Below are 25996 nucleotides of genomic sequence, written 5' to 3'. Positions count from 1 at the left end.
GATGCTACTGGAATATCCGAAGCCAAAGGCAAAAAATGTAGGTTGGGTTAGAGACACAGCCTTCTGTAACAACAATGCAGGGTTATTTTTTTATCAATGCAGTAAAAGAAGTCAAGGCGATTACTGGTCACTTCTGAATGCTCATGGAACACTGTCTTGGAATTGTAGGAGGTGTTGCTGTAGGTGCTACGGTAAAAAAAAAAAAAATAGTTGTTCAATGTGCCGTAAGGAACAATTATTATTCTTTCTTGAAAGGATGCTTAACTAAGGGCCTAACATGAGGGAGCGACGTGATTGCATATATCAAATCCTATTGTTCTAAAAAAATGTCTGAGTCGTTACCCTGCTATGATCCTAATTAGGTCTGCAACGTTAATGTTACTTATGTTGCTGTTTCTTTGCAAAATAAAATCAAAATAAAGGTGTTAATCTATCATTAACTGTAATTTGCTGATAAATGTTTTTTCTAGATTGGAAGAAGCATTTTTCTCGTTTGTCCGTCTTCTTTTTTTCTCTTGTATGATCCCCTACTTTTCGGATGAAAATGTAGGTCTTTATTGATTACTTCAGTCTTCCTCGTCTTAAAAAAATTATTTTGATAATGTTAATTTGATAAAATTACTTTTTGTATTCTTAGTATTTCGAAATTCTTATTATTCAAAAATAAAACAACTAAAGTTCTGCAACCCCTGGGGAGGGTTTTCTTGCTCCATACAGCCAAATGAAGCAGTGGTCAAGACAAACGACCGCTACAGGTTCAGACAAGCCTCGCTTATTACATGCCTCATACCAGGGGCAGTGTCATGTGTATGTTTGGTATTGTTTTTCTGTCTTGGCACCAATGGGCCACATAATTGTGGCACATGCTATAAACCTCAGTAATCACTAACATAAGAACACAACAGCACTCCAACAACTGCTCACTAAAAATTGGTTCTTGTACTGTACCTTCATCTACAGATTTAGTGAAGTTAAACAGGAGTGCTGTCAATCCCTTCAGACATCCTGCGACCAAGGGCAGTTTCGGTTCTCTTGTTCCAGAGGTCATCTGAAAAGTATTTTAAGTGTGATGTTATTTTCTATCAAATTGCACGCACGTGAGAATATAAGGGAGAACTGCAGTAATTTCTTTTTTCAGCCCATTAGCAAATATCCATCACACGTGGGATGAGATGTGACCAAGACAAATAAGGTATTGTTGCACACATTTATTTATAATTAACTATACTGATTAGCGTCCAATTGCTTCGAGTTGAGGAGAAATTAAAATGGGCCCATAAGAGCTGTTTCAAGGATGAGGTCTTGGAGATCATTCATAAAAAGTTGTTGACACGGCAATGAATGAAAATATTGTTACAAAGCGTTTACCAATATCAATGATTAGTAGACATCTTAAATGCCAGAGAAAAAATGTAGGGTACTAATAAAATGTAAGGAAGTTCACTGTAATTAATACTGCATACTCCCTCCAGTCACACACAGACAAATGAATCACTCAACCTTAAACCTATTAGTTGAAAAACGAATTGGTTCTTACAATTTATGGGGTAGTGGAATGAACCAGTACTAAAAGTGATCACATTTAAGCGGTGAGCGCTGAAATAACAATACAATTGGTTGAAATAACCATTAGCCAAAATACAACTACTACACCGCGATTATAATATAAAAGTAGGAAAGAAAGATTAACAATTGATTTAACTGGCATTAGTAATTGCACATATCGAAAAAAAAACTCTGGACAACAACTTGTCAGTGAATCTGAACACAAAGGGATTAACCCTAGAGGAAGTGTCAGCAGCAAGGTCAGTAAGAGAAAGAACAGATACGGGAATCGGGGTAGAGTGGATTTAGTGGATGAGAGTGGATAAATGAAGGTAGAAACGAAACAGTAATGAGGAGCAAGGATTTTCGTAAGATTAATTAATATGATTCTTAACTAATTGAAGGAGGGGGGCGTAAGAGACGTTAGGGAAAGAATGTCAAGATCAGCAGGTGAGCAAACGTTTTTCCAAAGCCTTTGTATACATAAGCTGTAATAAACTAATGTGATTTGGTGTATGAGACGGTGTGAAGGCCAGACAGCCGTAAGCAGGGTCAATACCAGAAGAGACAGTAGGTGAAAAGTCAAAGGGGCACAATCTTTGCAAAGGATGTCTTATTCCTCCAGCCCTTTTCACTCATTGCATTTGAGCCCCAGCTAGATTTACTCTACTTGTCTAATAAGATCCACCACTATCTGGCAGACGAAAGGCATGGTGTGCAGGGGGCTGCCAAGCTCGGAAATGTTCTACTTAAAGTGCTAGTGCACTTGCTCCAGTATCATTCCGTGCATATGGGCTTCCCATGCATATGACTGATGGGCTTAAGAATTAAGAGCACCACTGGTTTTACAGTGGGTAGCTTGTACTTATTTGTCAAACCCTGAGTAAGGTGTGGGTACCATTGTGAGTGTTGTGACTCAAGAATGATGAGAATGCCAACACTTCCAAATCCCATTTTTCTTCAGGAAGAAGCCGAGTTGGACTGTATCCTCATTCCTAATCCAATATGGCGGGCACAATGAATTTGTATGGCTGCTTTCCAGTTGAAGATGGCTCCTGGAATTTTTGATGGCATTTTCTGTCAGTTTAGTACAAAAGCAGAATTCAAGCAAATGTGTGCAGCAAAGCAACTGGTAGTATTTTTGGTGGTGCTTATCACCCTCAACTCTATATTTTCGCCCCATTGTTTTCCTCAGAACTTTTCTTGTATTCAAGAATCATCTGCAAGTCTATCTTGCGAGTTTGTGCTAGTTTCCTGATTCCAGATTCAGCGCATTAACTCCTGAACTGTTCTTATCCTCCATCTGCCTGTTGAGGTTTTTATTCCCTTGGGTTCTTCCACACTTATGACCTTTCTTGAAGGCACCAGCTTTTAATGTACAGTTTGTTCTGCTTAGATGCATCATGCCTGCAGGAAGAAGTTGTGCCAGTGTCAGCCAGCGCCGAAAATAGAGGGCTCAGTCCAGTCTGGGATCTGGCACGGATTTACTTCTAGAACTGAATAAGATTAAGCAGGACTTCTTTGAATGGGAACAAACCTCGCTTTCAATAGTAATGTGAACTAATATAGTGAGGACGAATAGGCTCCCTTAATGCCTATTGCTCTTTTAAATATTGTCATGCATTGCCTTTAAGGGTTTCTTTCAAACACTGAAAAAAATAATCTACTTCTGTATGGGCAAGAAAGTACCTAGAGATGCTAGTTTAAAACTCTGCAGTCAGCTAGAACACGGGGAGAGGCTCTCCACAACTTTGAGAATCATTATTTGGCAACAATTTTCCAAATTCTAAAATGAGTGGTGATCCAAGACACGAGTGATCAATTTACGGTCTTCATTTTGCTACAGATGACAGAAGGGCTAGAGTTGTTTGGTTATACCTCGTAAAGGCAGACACTGCACATTTGTAGACAAATTAAATTTGACACTGTAGTGGTCTTAAGTCAGGATTATGGTTGGTGGCTTACGAAGAGTAAACTGAAAGGTGAACGAGAAGGTCTTCTCTTATGGTGGACTACTGACTTTCCCATGAATCGCTGTTAATATAATATTAGAGAAGGTAACAATTCTTCGAACGTGAAAGAATTGAATCCTTTGCAAAGCTAGAATAGGAATTTAGGCTGCCTTTGATGGGCATTTTTAAAAATACTTGCAATGGAAAAACAATGTGATCAAAACAGATAACGATGTTTCTTTGGCCTTTCACTGGGTGAGCCAGCAGGGGCCATACTGCAGACAAAACAGACTAGATGGGCAGAGCATATCCCAGTAGATCTCACAGAATATTGGTTTCAAGTTAATGGGTAAATGCATATGCTCCTATTAAATTCTAATCTTAGAAGAATCTAGTATTTTTCAGAACATAGGCTCTATCTAATATACACTGGAGCGTTTTGAAAAATGAACCAATAAAATACTCATATCAGATGCTTTAGATACTTCGAAGCATGTTATGGAATTGTGCTCAACTTGTAAATTTCTCTGACTTACCCTTTATCTGAAATAAGATATGTAGGATAAATATCCTTCTGGACCCATGTCTAGTCCTGCTGGGCAGTCTCTGTGACACCACCTCAGTTACACGATAATTGGATTTGTAGGACGGTATAATTGTAAATTACATCTTTTTTCTTCCACAAGCTACCAGTCTAATAAAAAGTGTTTTTTAAGGTCTAAAGCAGTGGTTCTCAAACTTTTTAAAACCACGACCCACTTTTTTGGAACAACAAACTTTCGCCACGCACCTACCTTTAACCCGTTGGCTGCTGCCGTCGACCAACGGTCGTCGCGTGCACTACCTTGGTAGTGCTGCACACGTCCATTGGCCGACGATGCCCCACCTGTTTTTCGAACGTTCATCACTGGAGCTGAACGTTCGATGCAGCCAACGGGTTAATGTATGAGATAGGGTAATTTATTAATGTAAATAAAGCATTGTGTGGTAGTACAGACAGCACGTTTTCCACTGAAATGGCTACTAACTTTGCACAGACATCAAATGAGAATGTGTAGAAATCGAGTTTCTGTGAATTTTTATCATTTGTGCATCACCAAGGAGTGTCTTAATACGTTTTGATCTTATTAAAATCTGTTTCCTACACAATTCAGAATTAGAAAAAAATAAGCTTAATTTTTGCTTCCCTTAATGCCGAATGCACATAGTTCATTTACAGGTATTTACATTTTGTTGTGTATTGCACAAAAACGACATCCTACAGCCTTTCCTTTTACAACCCCTGTCCTCCAGCAAGATTGTCATATAAATCACTTTTAAAAATAACCTCCTCTGACTTTGTAGTCCGAGAAAGAGAAGTGTACACCAATCCCATCTTAAAATGATGAACAGAAATTTTAAGACAGCCTGACATTGGACCTCTATCTGACCCAACTCTAATTCATTAGCAATCCCAACATCATCAGGAGGGGCAATGGGACTACGATTGATTGCGCCTTTGCCTCTCGAAGTTTGCATCCTTTTATTATGGGCGGCAAGGTTATCACTTCAATCTATAGTGACCATAATCCCGTAGCCTTTCAAATTGCCATTCCTTTGAAGCATCAGTTAAATAATGTGGGTCTAGTTAATTAGGAATCAGGTAGTTAGCAGGCGCATGGATTTACTGACGACCTGCCTTTCAGCAGCAGGTGGCCCTAATTTTGCTCTACATAGTTGTATTGAATTAATGACCTGTGTTAAAGCTATGTTGACAAGACCTGCCTGGCGCCTCTCCCCCACCCCCCCCCCAACCTTCAGTGAAGTCATGGTTTAACAGGCCTGCAGAGAGGCGAATGTTACCTTGCAACAAGCTTCAAAGCAAACCTCTAGGTAACAGGGCGCAATAATGGCCCGCCGGAAGGTACATACACTTGTACTGAAAAAAAGAAAGACTACCCTAAAGCATGAGAATTGGGAGGCCATTGTAGTTGCTTATCAAAATAAAGACTCTCGGGCTTTTTGGAAGGCAGTGAGGGCTGGCCTTGCCCCCTGGGCAGTCATCAGATCAAGTTACCATCCATATTACTCCTGATGCTTGGATTGCCCAATTCTCAGGCATTTAATGCTTCGATTACAGAAGAGGTGCAGGCAGGTCTTCCCGTGAGTGGGAGTTTAGAATTTCTGAGACAGAAGTATTTAAAGCCATCTTTAATAGTCTTTCCAAAAAGGCTCAGATGGAATCCCATTAGATTTATTTAAAGAGGACCCTAGTTTCTGGCACCTTGTTCTTACTAGCGTTTTTAAATCTGTTTGCCAGGCGGCAAAAATGGCTTGCATTTTGTAAAAAGGAAATGCCTCTGACCCAAGATTTTATTGACCTATATCATACAGCTTACAGTTTCATACGTCTTTATTTCGATTTTTTACATCATAAAAGACAGTCTACATAAAAAGAATAAAACCAGATCATACATGCATAAAATTTAAAACACCATATTTCTTCCAAAACAGTTCATCATTTTAAGAAAGAATTAAACAGTAATTTTAAAGACGCAGTATAAAAAAATACTCATATTTAAAATTGATAATCAAGGTACATGAAGGTGTCTAGCTCTGATAACCCTGGCCCACCCTAGGTACTTTGCTACACCTATAACCACAATCGCTGAGGTATTTGTTCTTAGAGCCCACAATGCCTCTGCACTCCCTCCAATATTCATTTGATGCCAAATGGGCCGAATCCATTTATTCCTTGGGGCTGAATAGGCAGGACAAGCAAAGAAGAAATTACCCACACTCTCCTTTTGATCATTACACCAGGGACAGTACTCAGTTGAATGGCCATCCCATTTCTTGGAAAAGGACCTTACTGGCAAAGACCCAACTCTAAACTGATGGTATAATTTTTTGTCCAGGCTCCTGGTAATAACATCCCAATAGTTCTCAAGTAGGGGATCCAATTTGTGCACCAAGAATCTACCCGTTAGGGTGGCAGCATCTGACAGCACAACAGATTGGTGTCTAACAGATGCCCAGAAGAGCATTTTGAATTCTTTTTTGGGGGGGAACACAGTAGACCCCGGGTTAGCCAACATTTGGCTAAGTCCCATACTTTCCAAGATTAATTTCACCTCCCGGAGCCATGGAATATTACCAGAACCCATGATTGATCTCACTTCCGCGAGTTCGTTAGCAAAGAGGCTTAGATCCGGCGACGTCCAAATCAGTCTCCACAATGCTACCAGCCAGTACCGTGCCATCTCATTTATCGGCTTACAGCCCATATCCAACAAAAGGGGTTTAATTGGTGTGGATTGGGGTAATCCTACCAGTTTGCGCAGGAATTTATTTTGGACTCTTACCAAGGGGGTTAGATCCATAAAACCCCACAGGTCAGCCCCATACAAGATGGCAGAACTAATTTTTGCTTCAAAAATCTTTAATGCAGGCGATACCCTTTTGGTCAAAGATATTCTTTGCTCCTGGATTTGGCATCCCGTGAGGCGTACAAATCTTAAGCGGAGAGCATCAACCTGAGGCTTCCAGCGTAGGCGATAGTCTAGGGTCACTCCAAGATAGGTCATGACATCCACCTGTTCAAGGCCGACTCCATTCATGCTAACGTAGCTTTTGATGGGGCGATTTTTTGTTAAAACCATAAATTTAGTCTTGCTCACATTTATTTGCAGATCATTTAGTTTACAAAAATCCTCAAATCTGTTAATCGCCATTTGGAGACCACTACGTGTCTTGGAGAGGATGAGCAATGGGAACTTAGTCCCGCCCAATGTGGGTGCATCAGTGGGGGTGTCTGCAAAAAACTTCACCACCTGGTTTATAAATAGTAAGAAAAGGGTAGGTGCCAAAAGGCACCCCTGGCGGACACCCCTCGTTACGGGAAAGCTGTCCGTCACCTGCCCCTGTCTCCCCCACCTCACCTTAGCAAAATTGCCCTCGTGCAATCTTACCATGAGTTCAAGGAGTTTGGGCGGCAGTCCTAGCTTGCCCAGGACAGCCCACAATTTTGCCCTAGGCACAAGATCGAAGGCGGACTTAAGGTCCACAAAGGCAGCATAGATGGTCCCTCCGCCCAACAGCACCACCTTCCAGTATATCAGAATTAATCGGAAGACCTGGTCGATGGTGCTGGTGCCTGATCTAAAGCCAGCCTGTAATGGTGAGAGAATGCTCTCCATCTCCATCCACCCTTGGACTTTGGCAAGGACCATCCTGGCGACAATTTTCTGCAGGGAGTCTATAAGACTTATAGGGTGATAGTTTCCAGGGACCGATCGATCCTTCCTATTTTTAAAAAGGAGGATTTCCGCACCTTTCCAAGACTCTGGGATCCTTGCCCCCTTGGCAATAGCATTAGCAATCTGAGTAATATAGGGAACCCAGAGTTGGGGGTCAGTTTTGAATAAGTCTGCCGGGATACAGTCCATCCCAGGAGCTTTCCCTGCTTGAACCAACCGGAGTGCAGACTCAGTGTCATGATTCGTAAACACCAAAGGATGACGGGGAGAAGGAGGCGATGGAGCCCAAATCACCGGGGCATCGAGGAGTTCATACTCTGGGTCTTTAAACTGGGACGAAAAAAAGTCCACCCATGCTTCCGCAGAGACATGATTTACTGGGGTCTGCGAATCAGGGTTTCTGCCCCATTTCACAACTTCCCAGAACTTAATCTGGTTAGAGGATAGGCAGGCCTCATAGAGGTCAGACCAATAGCACTCGTCCCAATCTCTCCTCGCCTCCCACTGAACCCTCTTGTACTTTTGCCGCGCCAGTTTGATATCAAGGGTTACCCTAGATTTGATAGCTTTTATGAGCTCACTATATGCCTCCCTGCATTTTTTATTATACCATTTCTTACTGGTGCCAATAACTTTCTCTTTCCCGTGCTTTAGAGGTAGGGTAAGGAGGGCTTTCAGCTTATTGGAAACACTGCTCGTGTAGGTCACTAATCTGGTGGACTGCTTCCATATTAGAAGATAGATCATGTATGGCACTCAAGGTAGATGAAACTTCCAAAGATATGCCATCTAACAGGGCGGGATCCGCCACGACCCTGCACCATCTGACCCTCCTTCTATCGTTGGCTGAAACAGCCTCTGCAGTAATGCACGTAGCTGCAGGAGACCTGCCTAAGCCACCAGAAAGCTTCAAACTTAGAGACAACAGGTTATGGTCACTCTCAGGACGAACCACAACTACCATGTCTTCCAGGAGAGACCAATACTCCATTTTAACCAAAATGTAGTCTATTCTGCTTTTACTAACCCCATTGTCAAAAGTAGGATGACCAGCTTTGTCAGAAATTGTTCGACCATTGGCCGCTCTCAAACCCCACTCTAAGCACAGCCCTAACCAGTGAAAGGCAGCCTCTGAACCCTTTTTAATATGGTTCAGTGTCAAATTCGGGCTATTCCACACAGCATCTTCCTCAGAACACAAGTCCTCGCCCTCACTCATCAGGGGTTCAAAGGTGCAGTTTAGATTCCCCGCTATAAGTATTAAATTCTCTCTCCCAATCAATTCAAGGTAGGAGTCCAACTCATCTATAATAGCCGGGCGTCTTCCGCTGGGAAGGCCTCGAGCATATATATTGATAACAATAATATCCTGGTGATTTTCCCTACATAACTTAATCCCGAAAATATCGGGATTATACACTAAAATTTCTACCGGTCTGTAACTGATGGACTGCCTAACCCAAATTACTAAGCCCCCTGACGCTCTACCCTTAGTACCCTGGATTGCTGGTTTATAAAAATTAAGAAAACCTGCTCGAAAAATTGGTTTGGGAGCCCAGCTCTCTTGGAATAATAAAATATCAAAAGAATCCACGAAATCTGCCCAGTCATCTGATCCTATTCGCCCTTTTAGCCCTGCAATGTTCCATGATGCTATTTTGAGTACCATATCGTGAAAGGAAGAGGCATCGCAATTCAAAACCCTGGGCTCTCGGCCTAAATCCCCACTGTCAATCGACGGAAAACCAACCAGGGAGTTACCATCTAAAACGCTCCCAGCAACCTCGTCCATCTTCGAATGCCCACCCTCCTGACTGGCTAAACGTGCCATACTGTATAATACATCTTCCCCATTTTCAAAGTTGCCAGAGTGACTCTCTCCGCCGAATACGGGACGGAGTCAATCAATGCCCTCCAAACTAGAGAGTGGTTCAAAGCTGTTGAACAATTGGGGAATGAATGGGGTGTATGTGTTCCTGTCTGCTGGGAATCTCCCATAAGTTTTTCTAGGCATTAGGGGGTTGACAAAGGGCACATTATTTCTTTTGGGATAAAAATAACTGAGACCCAATGACTGCACGTCCCCCATCCTCCCAAATCTAGCTTCCCTACGTATGAAGTCCACCACCCAAGGATCCCTGAAATTTACTATGATGCAATCCCCATCCAGGTCCTTCGGGCTGTGTCCCACCCAATTTACTCTTCTGACACTCAATATCTCCGGGGCAGAGGAGGGTGGAAGGGGTCTGTTTTTGTTTAACCAGAAAACAACTTTATTTCTAAGGTCCCCATAGGATTCAGGTATGTCTTCCCTAAGGGTTGAGACACCTGTTAGGACAATCGTATAAGGAGTAGCCTCAGGAGGTAAGTCGATGCGAGGGGGGCCCTGTTTATAAACCTTCTGAGCTAAGGTGATGGGTTTTTGTCATGACTCCCCGATGCTCTAGTGCTTGGTTTAGTCAGAGGGGTCGATTTAGAACTACCCTTCGCAGGATTCAAAACTTGGACAACAGTGGAAGACTTGGTGTTAAGTATTGTGTCAACTTTCGAGCTCCCACCCCTAGAGGTTACCCCTACAGGATTGTTTGTAGCAGGCCGAATATTAGGTTGTTTAGCAGAAGCCTGAAGTGGCTGCTTAGTTGTAACAACAGCACCCGGGGGATTTAATATGCTAGTTGGAATAGAGGGTGTAACTTGAGCATTTACTAGCTTATTTAATATGCCAGTATTATCATTAACAAGATTCTCCAGTAAATCCAATTTCGAGTTCATAAGTCTAGTTCGTTCTAATAAGGGTAGCATAAGTGTTTTTACTAATAATTCCATTTTACTTAAAAGGTCATCATCTTTACTGTTACACTCAGGGCTAGTAACTAAATTCCTAAGTGGTACTTGAGGGGGGGGGGCAGGGAACTAATTGTGACCAGTGGAGGCTGGGAGCTGGTAATTGTTTCTGGGTCAAGGATGGGCTGGGATATACTATTTATTTGGGGAATTTTAGAAGTACCCCCCATCTGAGGGCCCTTACTTCTCTTCCTCTTGCAGGGCATATTCCTTTGGGACTCTCCATTAGTAGAATCAAGTTGAGCAGGGCTAGCATTTAACACACTTTCCCCACCCCCACTTCCAATAGAGACACTGGATTGTGAGCCACCATCAGATGAGTTCAAAAACGATCCCTCAACCTCGGGGTGAACATCTACCAACACAGGGTCCAGAATCTGGTTAGGAATCATAGTGGATGCGTGGGGGCTAACCACTGATGCAATGCGACCTATAGAGGAGCGTTTCCCCGTAATAAGATCTAGCGATAGTCGTTTCTCGGCAAAAGCGATCTCCTTTTCCAAAATCCCGGTCGCCCTGGTTATAAAGGCGTCCAGGGGACCAGTTACCACCCCGCTAAAAGTCTGCAATTGCACTGATCTTTCTTTTCCCGAACGTAAGGGCAGGATTCAAGATAACAAAGGAGGCCAACAGTTTTTAAAGGGGGCCAAAGGTGAGCAACAATACCTCCCAGGAAAAGACAGGATCAGCAAAACAAGGGAGGTGGCCCAACCCAACCTCAGCCGACCTCGGACGGCCACAGACGGCCCGCCCTTTGCCCGGGCTTCGCCCGGCTAGTCCCGTGATGCGTCCCACGATGCGTTGAGAGCAAAACAGCCAGCAGAGAGGGTCCAGTGAAAAAACAGGCAAAATTATAGCAGGGAACTGCTGCGAGCGGCTCCCGCGGAGCGTGGGGCGTGAGCAGTTAAGGGCTGGTAAGGGCTGGTAAAGGTAGGCAGGGACGGCACGGGAAGAGGCACCAGCTGCAGGTCACTCTACGAATGCTGGTCCTCGCAGTCCCGGCGTCCCGCTGTTGTAGTCCCACAGAATCAGGCTCTGGAATCCGCCGTCACCTCCGACGCTGTGGCCAGGGCAAAACAGCCAGCAGAGAGGGTCCAGTGAAAAAACAGGCAAAATGATAGCAGGGAACTGCTGCGAGCAGCTCCCGCGGAGCGGGGGTCGTGAGCAGTTAAGGGCTGGTAAGGGCTGGTAAAGGTAGGTAGGGACGCCACGGGAAGAGGCACCAGCTGCAGGTCACTCTAAAAATGCTGGTCCTCGCAGCCCCGGCGTCCCGCTGTTGTAGTCCCACAGAATCAGGCTCTGGAATCCGCCGTCACCTCCGACACCGTGGCCAGGGCAAAACAGCCAGCAGAGAGGGTCCAATGGAGAAACAGGCAAAATGATAGCAGGGAACTATATCGATACATGACTCAACCATTAAAATAATTGGTAGAGTCATTTTGGGGTGGTTAAATTCCTGGTTGCAAGACAATAATATTCTTTCTCAGGTGCATTATCGATTCAGGAAGTGCCTAGGAACAATCGAACAGTGCCTTAACTTACATGTACTTGTGGCTAAATACAAATACGCAAAGGGCACCTTTATCCATCTTGCATTTATGGATTTAGCAAGTGCATTCAATTTTGTAAATAGATCCAAGCTCTAGTCTAGATTATTCTTTAGTCCATCGGCCTTGAGTAAGGCTTGGTTTCTCTTTTACGACTCTTGCACCAGAACCTCTCAGCAAAGTCAGATTTGGGGCAAATAGTGATTGCAATCCCTCTTTTAAAGTCAATCAAGGAGTGCTACAAGGTTTGCGTACTCGTCCCCATTTTATTTTTACTTTATAATAATGATTTGGAGAGAACCTTGGTGCCCCCTGGGGCAGATGTACCTTGTGTTAAACAATAAATAATTTAAAGCTGTTCCGGCCCTACTCTACTCCTTGCGGACGATGCAGTACCTCTGGTCAGAACAACAAGTGGCTTGGAGAGGTTGTTATGCAGTTTGTAGAGTTTATGAAGGGGCTTGAGCTGAAGACCAACTTCTCGGAGACATTCATAATGGTGCGTGGTGCAAGAAATACCAAAACTCGTACCCTAAGCATGGGAGGGAGAAAAGTGGACACCAATTCCCACACACTGCAAAAATTACAGTTTGATGTGCAGACACCTGGGTTGGGTCAGTCGGTTTTAATGCACGACTGCTGACTGTTTTGAGAGCAAGTTTTCACTCTCAGATTCTCCATGTAAAATAATATTTGTTGGAACAAAGCTTGTTCCGATGTAGCATTCTTATTAGTCAGGTTTTAACACACTAGCCCCGGCTTCATTAGAAACTGTTCTCCTCGGTTTCACAGTAAGATGCAAAGATAGCTGCCAAAAGCTGTACCCTTGCTGGGCGGTGGGTTCAAGTGGACCTTCTATTGGCAGTTGCTCCTTGGGCTTGAGGTGTCTCTTAAAAATCACGTTTTCAGCATGTTATGATGCTAGTGAGTCGATTCAACGTGAGAAGACTTAAAGAGGAGAATCATTGCCACAATTCAGTAACATTTTCATATATTGACACTTTACTGAAGCAGATTTTCCGAGGTGAGTGCCAACTCTCATCAAGAAAAAGGTCTACTTGTTTCATATACACTTTATACACCACAAACCTTTTTAGCACCCTGGAGCAACATAAACAGTTACCGGCCTAGTCTAAGATATGAAAGCTAGAGATACATAATGCATTCCAATGAAACCTAGATGGGACCCTATTTAGCACTGTAGTAGCTATTTTCTCCATTTAAGATAAGCCTTGGAGTGACCAAAATTGTAAAAATAAGAAAAAGTTAATTAAGATGTGAATGTACAGCTAATACAGTTGACATTAATACATTTAATGCTGGACTACAGAAAGAAGACATGGGCCTAGGAAAGACAGCCCTTTGAGGGGGAATTAGGTGAGATTTAGGGCTACTGCTCTGCCGAGAGGGCATGGGTTCAATTAGGATTTGGTTTTTAGGAACTGAATAATTTGAGCAGAGAACATTATGTGAGCTGTTAGCAAAGTTCCATTTTTAAATGGAAAAAGAGATGTCATGCAGCTATAGCGTTTTTTTGTGGTCATGGGTCTACAGGTTGTTATTAATGGGTTTTGGTAGCGCCCAAAAGCTTCAGAAATGGAATATAAAATGGATTTGAAAAGGTAGGGTGGCAGAATGGAGAATAGATGACCATGTTCAATCCAAAAATGTCTGTGTGCACTGTCTGCTGAACAGTAGGAGAATGATGAAACAAAGTACAGTTTTGACCAAAGTCCAACGTTGCACACAGACTGGCCACGTAAGGCAGAGGTTCCGGAATCAAGCATGGGTTCTTGCTATGTCGGGGATGAATTTAGCATTATGGATGGCAAACTTTTATATGTTGCAGGAAGTCAAGTAGGAAAAAATGATAACATTACTAATGAAGGTCAGTGGAGGAGAAGGATATGACAAAGGTATGAATTACTTGGTGGAGTAGGAAGTAAAATTGTGTTTGTGCCTCCAGTGACAAGATGCAGAGAAGTCGCAACTCACACCTATTGCCTTTTAGTATACCTGAAACACCTTGGAATAAGGGGACTTTTGACATTGTTGGTTCAGTGAGTAGAATAGGATTGGAAGAGTATTTTATATTTTTGTTGATTAACTAGAACACCAGATGGACAGTCACCAAGGTGGTTCCTCAAGGGAGTAGTGCGTTGATTGAGATTTTTGAGCGATGTGCATTAGAAGACATCCCAAAACTGTCATGGAGGATTTCTTAAAAGAGTTGTTAAGTACTTATTGACAGCCATGCATTGCCCGCCTAAATTAACCCCACCCTAACTTCCATCAATTGTCAAGAAGGCTAGGCTCCACCTCCCTATCACTTGCCCACACTCCCCTCTACCGTAGCAGAGGTGGAGGACCCTCCTCCTACATAGCAGCAAAGACCTCGAACAGCCTCCCTACACAACTCCGCACCATCACTTCACTTCCTGAACTCCTAAGGGACCTCAAGACATGGCTGTTCGAATGAGCCTCCGGGACCTACAAGCGCCTGGATACACTATTGGGTGATTAGTTGCACTTCAGAGAAAATGATAAATTCTGATTGATTGATTGCCACACAGGCTAACAGACCTATAGAGAAAGCACAACGGATTATATGATGACGCAATATAGATTTCTGTAGCGCAACAGTTAACCACGGGCCTCTAGGCGCTTTTTGCCAACCCTGACAATATACCTGGACAGGACCAGATGACAGGGTCAATTACAAGGAGAAGAGCCAGGTTTTCAAGGCCTTTCTAAATGGCATATTGAGCTTCATACTGGTCAGATGGAGGGGTAGGGAGTTGAAGAGCTTGGCAGCCACAAATAAAAAAGCTCTACGTCCCCATCTCTTTCTGCGCCCTCGGAGGGTGACCAATAAATTGTGACTTGCTGATTGGAGAGGTCTATTTTGAGAATACCACTGAAACATGGATACAATTCCTTCTGGGCTTGCAGTGTAAAGTGCTTTGTGAATGAGACATACGGCTTGAAGGTGACCCACTTCTGCACAGTGAGCCAGTGAAGCTCATGCAGTCCTTTAGAGACTGACAGGTATTTAGTAGTCTTGTTAGTGTTCAAATAAACTGCATTCAAATAAATCAATCCTAGATAGGATTAATGCCAAGGCCACCTGTTTCCGTGAGTGACAAGGAATGAAAGGGAAGATCTTCTGCAGTTCTAATGAAGAAGAAGCAGGACAACATCATATGTCTGACCTAAAGATGCAAGGAAAGGTCAACATCCAATATGACTCCTACATTTTTGGCTGAATTGGTAGGGATGGGCAGTGTCCCCCAAGCTGTCAGGCCACCAATTCTGGTTCCTTACAGATGTGCACGTTCCAATCATCAACACATCAGTTTTTTCTCTGTTCAACTTGAGGCCCTGCATGCTCATCCATGCGGCCACCGACGTTATGCACTTGCTGAAGTTGGACACTATGGCTTCCATATCTTTAGAAATGGATGCAATGATTTGTGTGTTGTCAGCGTATGACACAACCTGAAGACCATAGGAGCAGATCAGTATAGCCAATGGGATGATCTATAAGCTGCATAACGTGAGGCTCAGGGAGGATCCCAGAGGGACTACACATAATGAGGAAAAAGGGTCAGATTTGTGTTTTCCCAAGATCAAACACAAGGAGATGGATGGAGCACTTAAACTTTTCAGACACTCACCCTCAGTCGCAGATTTGGGTTGAATCCATCATCATTCTTTAGATCACTTCGCCACCTCAGTTCAGACCCAGCTATATGCAAATCAGTCTTGACCCTGTGCCTCATGGGAACAGTCCAACCTGAACTGCCAAGCCAGGTCTTCCCTGAACCGGAAACAAGCATCCTGGGACCAGTTTTGGTGTAACACACTGAGCTGGCGAAGTGAGCTAAAGAACGATGATAGATTCAGCCCAGATATGTGACTGGGGCTGAGTGTCTGAAAAGTTTCAGCACTCCGTCCATCATCTCCTTGTGTTTGCTTTGTTCAACCTAAGTTGACAGGGTATGCCCAGGCGTGGGTCCCTTGCTCACTTTGCCACTGGATTTAAGCTAGCCTGGCTCATGAGGAGTGTTACCCCGAAACCGGTCCCAGGATGCTTGTTTACGGTTCATGGAAGACATGGCTTGGCAGTTCGGGCTGGACTTTTCCCATGAGGCACAGGGTCAAGACTGATTTGCATACAGCTGGGTCTGAACTGGGGTGGCGATGATGGATTCAACCCAGATCTGTGACTGTGGGTGAGTGTCTGAAAAGTTTCAGCACTCCGTCCATAATCTCTTTGTGTTTGCTTTGTTTTCCCTAAGATCACCATCTGTGTCCTGTCAGTAAGAAAGAATTTGAGCAATTTCAAGGCCAGATCTGGGATACCCAAGAATGCAGGTGATCAGAGAGGAGGGTAGGAGACATCAAAGGCCACATATAGGTCTAAAACGATCAGGGCCTGCCCTTCATCAACTAGACGTCTGATCCTACCAGTTGCGGATACGAGGGTAGTTTCGGTCCATGATAGGGTAGGAAGCCGAACTGCGAAGGGTCGAGCAACCCCTTTTGCACCATGTATGTCTTCAAATGATGGTAAAGGTGTTTCTCCATGATCTTGGCAGGAGTGGGGAACAGTGAGATGGGGCGATAGTTCTTCTAATCCTTCAGATCAATATTGGGTTTCTTAAGAAGAGGTCTAACTGCAGCCTCTTTCCACAGCCTTGGGTAGCAACTGAAGTGAATTGCTCCGTTTATGATGTCAGTTAGGGTATGGGCTATATTGCTAGTTGCCAGTTGGAGGATCCTAGGACGGCACAGTTCCAGTGGAAGTCATGATTTTAGTTTCAGGAGATAGGTCTCCGTTTGGGCAGGTGTCAAAGGAGGGAACTAGGACAAAGATATGGGAAGTCTCTTCTCAACAACCGTAGTGGCAGAAGAGTCATCCTGCCCAAATGTAGCGGGGCAGCTGCCTGTCTACTTCTCTTCATTTGCAGTTGGGAATTCTTAGTAAATATTGGTGACTTTAGCCTCTTCCGTCCGTCGGACGCTACCCGGCTATTGACGTCACGGTGGGCAAGCGCATCGGATGGCCGGGGGCTGTTCGACTTGCGCACACATAGAATTCGCCCCAACAGCGGCAAAATGTGCGCCGCATCGAAGCAGCTAGAAAGAAAGAACTTAATTACAGAGCTCAGTAGAGCCCTCTGATTCCGAGGGAGCTGGAGGTGACGCAAGCAGGTTGACAACCTTAAAGATTTCTTTTGAGGAGCACGCGGATTCAACTCAGTTACTGCAGAAGAGTGTTTTTTCTTCTCAGACAACATTTTGATGCTCTACAATAACATTCTTATATGGAGTTTTGTCTTGCTCCGAGTATTCTTTCCTTCAATTTCGTTCCTGTCTACGACAAACCTGTCTCAATAATCTTAGCCTATCAGTGAACCAAGGAGCTGTGGGCAGCTTCCTACGAGTTTTGATTTCCTTGACCGGCGCAACCACCTCAATGGCAGAGCCTTGCCAAGCTGCAGATTCTGCAGCTCCTGCATCGTCCGTCCCCCCCAGATGAAGTACAAGGAATCCCTCGGAGGGCATTCCTTAGAGATTCTGCAGAAACGCTCTTCCAGTATCTTTGGAATGTTATTTTGGAGACATAGTTCTTTTTGGTCTGTGTGGAAAAGACCACTAAGATGAAGGCGACCGCCTGATGATCAGGCCGGATCAGGGGTAATATGCCTTGAACCAATACCCTGGCATTGTTAAGATCCCATCTAGAATGTGTCCTGCTAGTGTGTGGGGGATTTGACCAGTTGCAGGAGATCAAAGAGGCCATGGTGTCAATAAGTGTTCTGGAATCCGCACTCCTGGTCTTTTCAAAATGGAAACTGAATTCTCTCCGGGGGGTAACATTATTGTTGGTAAATAGGGTTCTATTGACAATGCGAAATCGGTAGGGAACATGGATCTGGGATCTGAAAGTCTATTCAGTAATAGGTCAGTGAAGGACTCAGTAGATGAGATTTTAATAACAAAATGGAAGACCTCGCATAGGCTGGTACACTGAAGTGACTCCATGTGACAGTGAAATATCGGTTTATAACGTTTGGCGAGGCCACCACCAGGTTTGCCCTCCCAGTCCAGTCTAATGATAGCCTAGCCTGAGGGGATAGCACCGGCCAGGTCCGGGACTGATGAGGCATTTGTCCATGTATCCGTGATGAAGACCCAATCCGGATCATGATAATGAAAGAAAGCTAGCAACTGGCAGGGGATAATCACATCTCGGCGACGACGGTTTTTAAAGAGATCATTAGGTCAGATCAAATATGCCCAAAAGAGCCACTGGGGTGTCTCCGTTCCTCTCACTTTAGGGCAGTCATTCTATCATCCTGAAACTAAGGTTTCAATGAATAGCTAGGGATAGAACAATAGGAAGGAGTAGACGGGAACTGCAACCGCGAGCGTGAGGTCCAAACAAACGATACAATTACATGAAGAGAGTAAAAAGAATAAACTGAAAGGATCGCGATCTTTAATGATTAAGAAGCCAGCACTGTTCCCTGGGTGATGAAGAGGGGTCTAGGAGGTGGGGGGTGGGAGCGGAGTGTATGAGAGGGGATGGAAGGGGGTGTAGGAGATTCAAATTTGTTGGTTCTTACAAAATTAACAAGGGGAAAAAGAATGCAGTAAAAAACTTAAGAAAGGCTAAATTTGAGGCATCCGTAAAATGTATTTCCACAGGTCCCTTGAGGGCAACAAAGGGCTGGAGAAGACCTGACTATTTACTGTCTTCTTCACAAATAGTAATATAATCTGTGGCATAGCTCGTTGTTGAAAAAACATCACTAATAAAACAACTGCATCAGGGATTTTTTTTAATTTAAACATTTACTTCAGCATAACGCTGCCGTTTTGAAGACATTTCCTTTTCTTGCTTTTTCTATTTGTGGCATATGCTTCCCACAATTTGTTTTTAATTAACCATCACCCTAGCCTACCAAGGCCAGACCTATTGCCCTTGACAATGCTAGTGTATGAATATAATGCAGCCATGAGGTTTTAAGAGAAATCCTGTATTGGTGGGAACTGTTATTAAAGAGTTGTGTGTCAATAGAGTCATTCATATAACGGGCAAAGAGCCCACTGAGAGGCCGGCAAAAACTGTTGGGCTAAAAGGGCTTCAGCCCACCCAATTGTGTGCCTTAACCCCAGCTACTGGAGCTTCAAGGACACACATAATTCTTTATCTCACGTGTGCTGGACTGCACTGGATATGGAGCAAAACGACAGCCTTGAAGGAACAATTTCTCCTGTCATGCAGAGGCTGCAGAACATAAAAAGTATGGGAATTGGGATCCTGAGTTCAATAGGGAAGGGGATAGAGATGCAGTATATTTTGTAGGGGTGGGCGGAATTAGCGTAATCGCGTTACGTAAATCTTCGCAAAACAGTGACAAATCTCCACGAACACGCAGAATTGCTTGTTCGCGATGCATTTTTACTGTTCGCAATCGCTGTTTGCGTTCTCGGGGGGGAAATACCTTGCAAACACGCATTTTGTGAACGCGAACAAGCAAAAAATTTCACAAAGTCGCGGAACGCAGAATTTTGGGCAATTTTGCGTTCTCCGCGGAACGTGAAATTACCCAAATTCCACGAGCGGGACAGAATTTGCCGCCCTGGCCTAATATTTTGTTCTTTCTTTGTCTACAACTATTTTGTTGGCTTTTCTCCGTCAAGTAAATACATATCAAATATATAGCCCACACCTTAAATGAAACCTAAATGCAAGTTAAAGTAATTGGCAAGAAATGCTTTCTTTTATGTTATGAAAGGTACGTTTGTTAATTCGATGACTGCAGATGTCTATGTGTAAAGTCAGATAGTCATAGAACTAAACCCTGGTTGGTGCACTAGGGAATAATAGCATGTGGATTTATAGTGCTACAAGGGCCCAAGCCTGCGAGTAAAGGTACTGTGAATATGCAAGACTTTACTTTAAAATTGTATTACACACACCGTTAGATACACTGCGGTAAAATGTGCACAAAAATAAAGGCCCCGATTAAGAGTGTGCCAGTGTTTTCTGACCCCTGCATAAACACCTGTTTGCGCAAGGGTCAGACTTAAAGACTTGGGTGGTATTTACAGCCTCCAGTAATTACTGAAGCCATTAAATATCTCAGACTTTCTAAAATTTTGGCAGATAAAACCTGGGGAAAGGGGAACAGTCAGAGGCACCGAAAAGTCCACATTAACCATTTTGGAATGTTGTTTTTTTGTTTTTTTTTTAACAAAAAGTATGGAATCTGTTATTGTACATTTATTGTACACAAAAAAGAAAACTTGGGAATGTCACTCCCTATAGATCTTGCAAACTTCAACCACTGAGGTAAAAAATAAAAAATGCAGCCTTCCATTGCGCCTTTTAGGAAAGCATTAAAGACTTGGCTCTTTACCGAGGCATATCTGTAATCTGGTACTTGGCTCCTTTTATCAGGTGTTTTTGTTAGGCGCCTTGACGCCTGTTGGGCTAAGTTGCGCTATATAAGATGGTTTTCATTCATTCAGGTCATCCAAAAGCCATTTGAAGGTAGAGGAGATTTTGGTTGGGTGTCTGTCTAATCAGCTCACTTGCATAGGCCCCAATTGACAACTGTGCAGAGTGGAATTCCATGTGGAATTTTTTTTTTTTGCAGCGTTTTATATAGCGCGAACTTGACCCGAACTGAATCGGATATCAGAGCGCTTTACATAGCACCAGTTACGTTACATGAGGACACACATTCATTTTTGTTAGGCACAGGGAGATCAAGTGATTTGCCCAGAATCACAGGATGTTTGGCGTCGTTACCAAGACTCGAACCCAGATCCCCTGGTCCAACGTCGAGCGCCTTAGCCATTAGGCCAACTCCCCTCCCCTACACAATAATAAACGCTCCAGTGTTCCCGTACTCAGATTTACTGAGTGCAGGAACAATTAATCTAATTTTACCGAACAAAAAACCCAGTAGGTAAAAATCACTATAGGAAAAGGCAGCATTGTAAGTCAGACCCTCTTCCATGACCCCTGCTCATACCTCAGACAAGGCATGTAGGGTGCATTAAATGCTCCCACGTGCCAGCCAACATTTTCAACTCCTTCTTTCACCTTCCTCAAACCCTCTCTCCATACCTTCTTTACCACAGCCCCCACCACTTTTACCACAGCCCCATCACACTTTTACCACCTGCATGGAGCAGGTGACCGATTTTTGTGTTAAATCCCATGGAATAGAGAATGCCCTGCAGAAGATCCAGGTATGCACCGTAATTCTCCATTCCATGGTCTTTAATTGCATGGTACTGGAGGGTTGTTACCGCACAGTACTGACAATTACTGGTGTGGAGATTGCACCCCGTCCGTATCATGCAATTTGTAATTTGGGTCATGGTGGGCTACTTAAAGTGCCTGGGGAATAGATAAACATGAATGAAAGATCCAGTTATCACTTCACACCACATATACAAATAAACCATAGGAGTACTTGACCACACTTTTACTTCAATAAGAATTAGAAAATGCAAGATTCCATCAGAATGTCAGAGAAAGGTAGCCCTGATATAATTTTTTGTCATTTCCTAACCCTTGAAAGGCTGATAGCGCATATCTGGCAATAACATAACTCCAGGGATCGAAAAATCCACTCGCATTGTCGAGCTAATTTATTCCGCTATTTTTAGGGACGGACTGCTCGCTCTTTCTGGGGGGTTGAACATTCACTAACTTCAGTCACAGAGCAAAAAGCACTACTTGGACCATCTAAAGTTTAGGTTCTCTTTATCGAGATAAAGAGGACACCAGATGATCACAAAATGCAAGGTTATCTGGGATTAAAACATAAGGGATGCATTGAGTTTCAACTGACAGAGAATGGGTTGAAGCAGGGATGCGTACTGGCCCCCGTCCTCTTCAACCTATACACGGCGGATTTGGGAGAGGCTCTAAAAGGATCCAGCTTAGTAGCTGGAAGACTAGGAAGCGGGAGGCTGCCAGTGCTACAATATGCGGATGACCCCGTTTTTTCTTTTAATTGAATTATAGTGCGATACAAAAAACAATCAACAAAAAAATAAAAATAAAAATCATACACAATATTTTCTCAGTGAAGCTGCACTTATCATATGACAAAAACGCATGTACAATCCGCCATATCGTAGGGTACAGTTCACTATGTTTCTGATAAGAAATATTCCACATTAAAGCAAAACAGACCAACCAGAAATAAAAAATTAATAGAAAGGTACAAATAATATGGAGAAGTGTGGCTCACTGGTTAGAGCAGGCAGACCCTGAAGCAGAGGTCAGACCCGGGACCAGGGTTCAATTCCCGACGCGGCAGGGTCTTGAGCTCAAATGTCCATGGACTCGATAATTCTCGCTTCGGTGCCTGACCTAATCATGGGTTCACACTCTGCAACTCTGGGCATTAAGCTTGCTTAATCTCCACAACGGCCCCCCTGCGGCGGGATGCCTGGCTTTCACCTTGGGGATGCCCTGTAGGGGCTATCTCACAGGGAAAAGCCAGGACGGGTTCCCAAGGCAAGCGCGGAGATACCCCTTCGGGGGTCGATTCAGGCGCTATATAAGAAACATAATAATAATAATAATAATAATAATATGAAACCAAAATATACACATCATTGACACTGTACAATCCTGAGTTGTGCAATCATGGCTAAGCAGTCCATCAAGCAGTTCTCACTATATAGCCCACCCCTCAGAACTTCTCCTGTAAACTGAACATCAATCACTCTTATTAAGCAAATATATTCGTAGTGGTACCCAGATGTCTCTTGGCCTCGAAATTGTCTGCAGTTCTTCTGCATATGCATTCAGGTTGTCTCTGCAATATACCAAATCTTTTATCCACACGTCAATCGTAGGTCTGCTTCTGCCCCCCCCATGTGATCGCCACTCTCCGCACTGCCAGTAACAAAGCTAGACGTACACAATTACCATTCACTCCCTTAATATGCGGCACGCAACAAAGCAGACACACAAGTGGAGTACATTGAATATCCGCAGTCACCATATCTTTCAAACAGCCCACCACCGCCTCCCAGAATTCAAACACCTTCCGACAACCCCAAGCCAAATGCATGAAATCTGCATTGTCTTGTCCGCAACGATCACAACGATCACAACACTCAGTCACACGCAGCCCATACCTGTGTAGTCTCACAGGAGTATAGTACACCTGATGTATGTATTTAAAATGTATAATCCGAAGATTGACATTCATGCTGAGCCTCCACGTCAATCCACAGACATTTCCAATCCTCCTACGAAATAGGGTCAAGCAAGCATTCATTCCATCTACCCCATCTCCTGTCCGAGACAACCACACTTTCATCTTTAATCATCGTATAGAGTTTCGATATGAGCCTTTTATTAGTAGGGGTGATGTGTGCAAATTGCAAAGACAGCAGCGTGGGAGGTTCTTGTGGTAAGTGGTCTAATGCAGCCTGGCCGCCTGTCTCAATCTGTGTACAGCGAATCTGAAAAGTAGTGATTGGTTACTGATATATGGCAGGCCCATCTGTGTTACGAACGAGCCATCAGGATAAACATCCTTCATGGGCAGAAGACCTGCTTCACGCAACAGTCTAATTGAGGGCGCCTCGTGTGTCACAGACATGGCGGCATGATGCTCCGGGTACATATATGGTGCATACAGCGGTAGCTTCTGTGCTAGCTGCCCTATTTTCCGCCAAGCAGAAACCGTGGTGTCAACTGCATTAATTTCCATCTTCGGAGTGCCGCGTCATTGATGAGTAATCACACTGTGAAGTGGGATCGGGCCGTATCCCCTTCCTCCACCGCCACGTGGGGAGTGAATGCATGTGGCCTGTACCAATAGAACACATACTGCGCCTGTGCGCTCAAATAATACACATAAAAGTCTGGGGCTCCGAACCCTCCTTTCTCGTACCCTCTAGTAAGGACCGACCATTGTACCTGCGCGGTTTTGCCCCCCCCCCACTAACCGCATCAACTGACTGCGAAGATTTTTGAAAAACCCCATCGTTAGCACTATTGGGATGTTTATAAAGAGATAAAGGAACCTCGGCAACACCACCATTTTATGAGAGCAATACTATCTGCTAATGAAAGCGGCAGCGAGATCCAGATCTCCACCAAGCTCTCTAATTTAGAGTATGCCCAACCGTAATTCTCCCCGACTACCACAGCCGGGTCACGATGTACCCAAATTCCCAGGTACTTAACCGGATCCGTCGACCACACCAGCGGGAACTCCAAGTCAGGTCGCGCAGTAGACGTCGTCAATGGGATTATGAACGATTTATCCCAATTTATGAAGAGGCCCGACAAACGGCCAAACCGGACGTACTCCCGGAGCAACGGCGCCAAACACCTAGATGGTTCACGAATGAAGAGGACCATGTCATCCACATAAAGCGAGATAGCCACTGGCCGATAATTAAAGTTGAGCGCGGTCTCCCTGTGCCGTTGCAGAATGACACAAGCCAATGGCTCCAACACAAGTGCAAATAAAAGCAGTGACAGAGGACACCCCTGCCGGGTGCCTCTCTCTACTTGAAATGGTTCAGATGTTAGTCCCCCCACACGTACCCTCGCAGTAGGTGCCGTATAAAGCACAGTCATCCACTGCACAAACAGAGGTGGAAAACCCATACGTCGCAAAACCCGGTACATATAGTGCCATTCAACCGAGTCAAGCGCTTTAGCAGCATCTAATAACACTGCCTAATAAACATCTAATAACAGACTCGGCTCAAGCACATGAAACATAGAAAAATTGTGCGAAGGTTGTATGAGGTGGATCTTTCAAGTATGAATCCCGATTGATCCGGCAGTATCAGGCACTGCAAAGGGTGCTGTAGCCTGGTCGCCAAAATTTTAGCCATAATCTTGGCGTCTATATTGATTAGTGACAGCGGGCGGTAAGAGTCACACCTGTCCGGGGTTTGTCTTTCTTAAGCAGGGTAACTATCAAGGCCACTCTCAAAGATGGCAGTAGCTTCCCTGAGTCGTGCGCCTCTGCGCACATCTCCAATAGATGCGGCGCAAGGAGATCTGCATATTTCTTATAAAACTCTACCTTGAGCCCATCGGGGCCTGGTGCCTTACCATTAGATAGCGCCGCAATCGCCGTCTTGACATCCTGCTCATCTATAGGCAAGCACAGATACTTCCTTTGCGCGTCCGAGAGCCAGGCACATGCTATGTCTTCCAGATATTTCTCAAATTCTACCTCCGACGCTGCATCTCGCGATTTATATAAATCAGTGTAGAAACTGCGAAACGGTTCCGTGATGACGCTCGGATTATAATGTTCACCCCCCTGTTTATTTACTATTCTATCTATGCGTGGTTGCTCGAGCCGCTCCTTAATTTTAAACGCCAGTGTGCCTCCCGGCCTACCGGCCTCTCCATAGCGTCTCGACGTGTGTCTGCGCAACAAATATTTAATCTCTGTTTCAGCAAGTTCATCATACTCCTTAATCAATTCCTGTATACTAGCTAGTTTCCCCGCCTCCGGCTTAGCTGTGTACCCTTGTTCCAAATCCCGAAGCGCTTTCTCAGTATTATGCAGTTGAGTCCTTATGTCTCTCAATATACCCGCTGCAGTACCAATACATACCCCTCTAATTGTAACTTTAAAGGCCTCTCATAGTGTTGAGGCTTCGTCTACAGTGCCCTTATTTAGTGCGAAGTATTGTACAATGGCCTCCAGCACTGCAGTCTCGTATATCGGGGCAAGCAGCGCTTCAGACCGCAGTCGCCACGTAAAGGGGCATCTCACAGCCGTCGGGAATATCACATCCAGCCTCACCGGGTTATGATGCGACAACGTTCTAGCAAGAG

General features: G+C 44.2%; 1 protein-coding gene across 1 annotated transcript in view; it reads right to left on the bottom strand.

The window, feature by feature from the left end:
• Positions 1-25996, bottom strand: part of PRKDC (protein kinase, DNA-activated, catalytic subunit) — a 3158350-nt gene that overhangs the window by 3073364 nt on the left and 58990 nt on the right. The window contains exon 7 of the mRNA XM_078687323.1: positions 949-1048. Coding sequence (XP_078543449.1) covers positions 949-1048 — 100 coding nt within the window. The remainder of the gene's footprint in view (positions 1-948; positions 1049-25996) is intronic.

Source organism: Lissotriton helveticus, chromosome 4_1, assembly GCF_964261635.1.
Source record: "Lissotriton helveticus chromosome 4_1, aLisHel1.1, whole genome shotgun sequence".
NCBI classification, from domain to species: Eukaryota; Metazoa; Chordata; class Amphibia; order Caudata; family Salamandridae; genus Lissotriton; species Lissotriton helveticus.
Note: the sequence above shows the minus strand (reverse complement) of the source record. Positions and strands in the feature narration are given on the sequence as shown.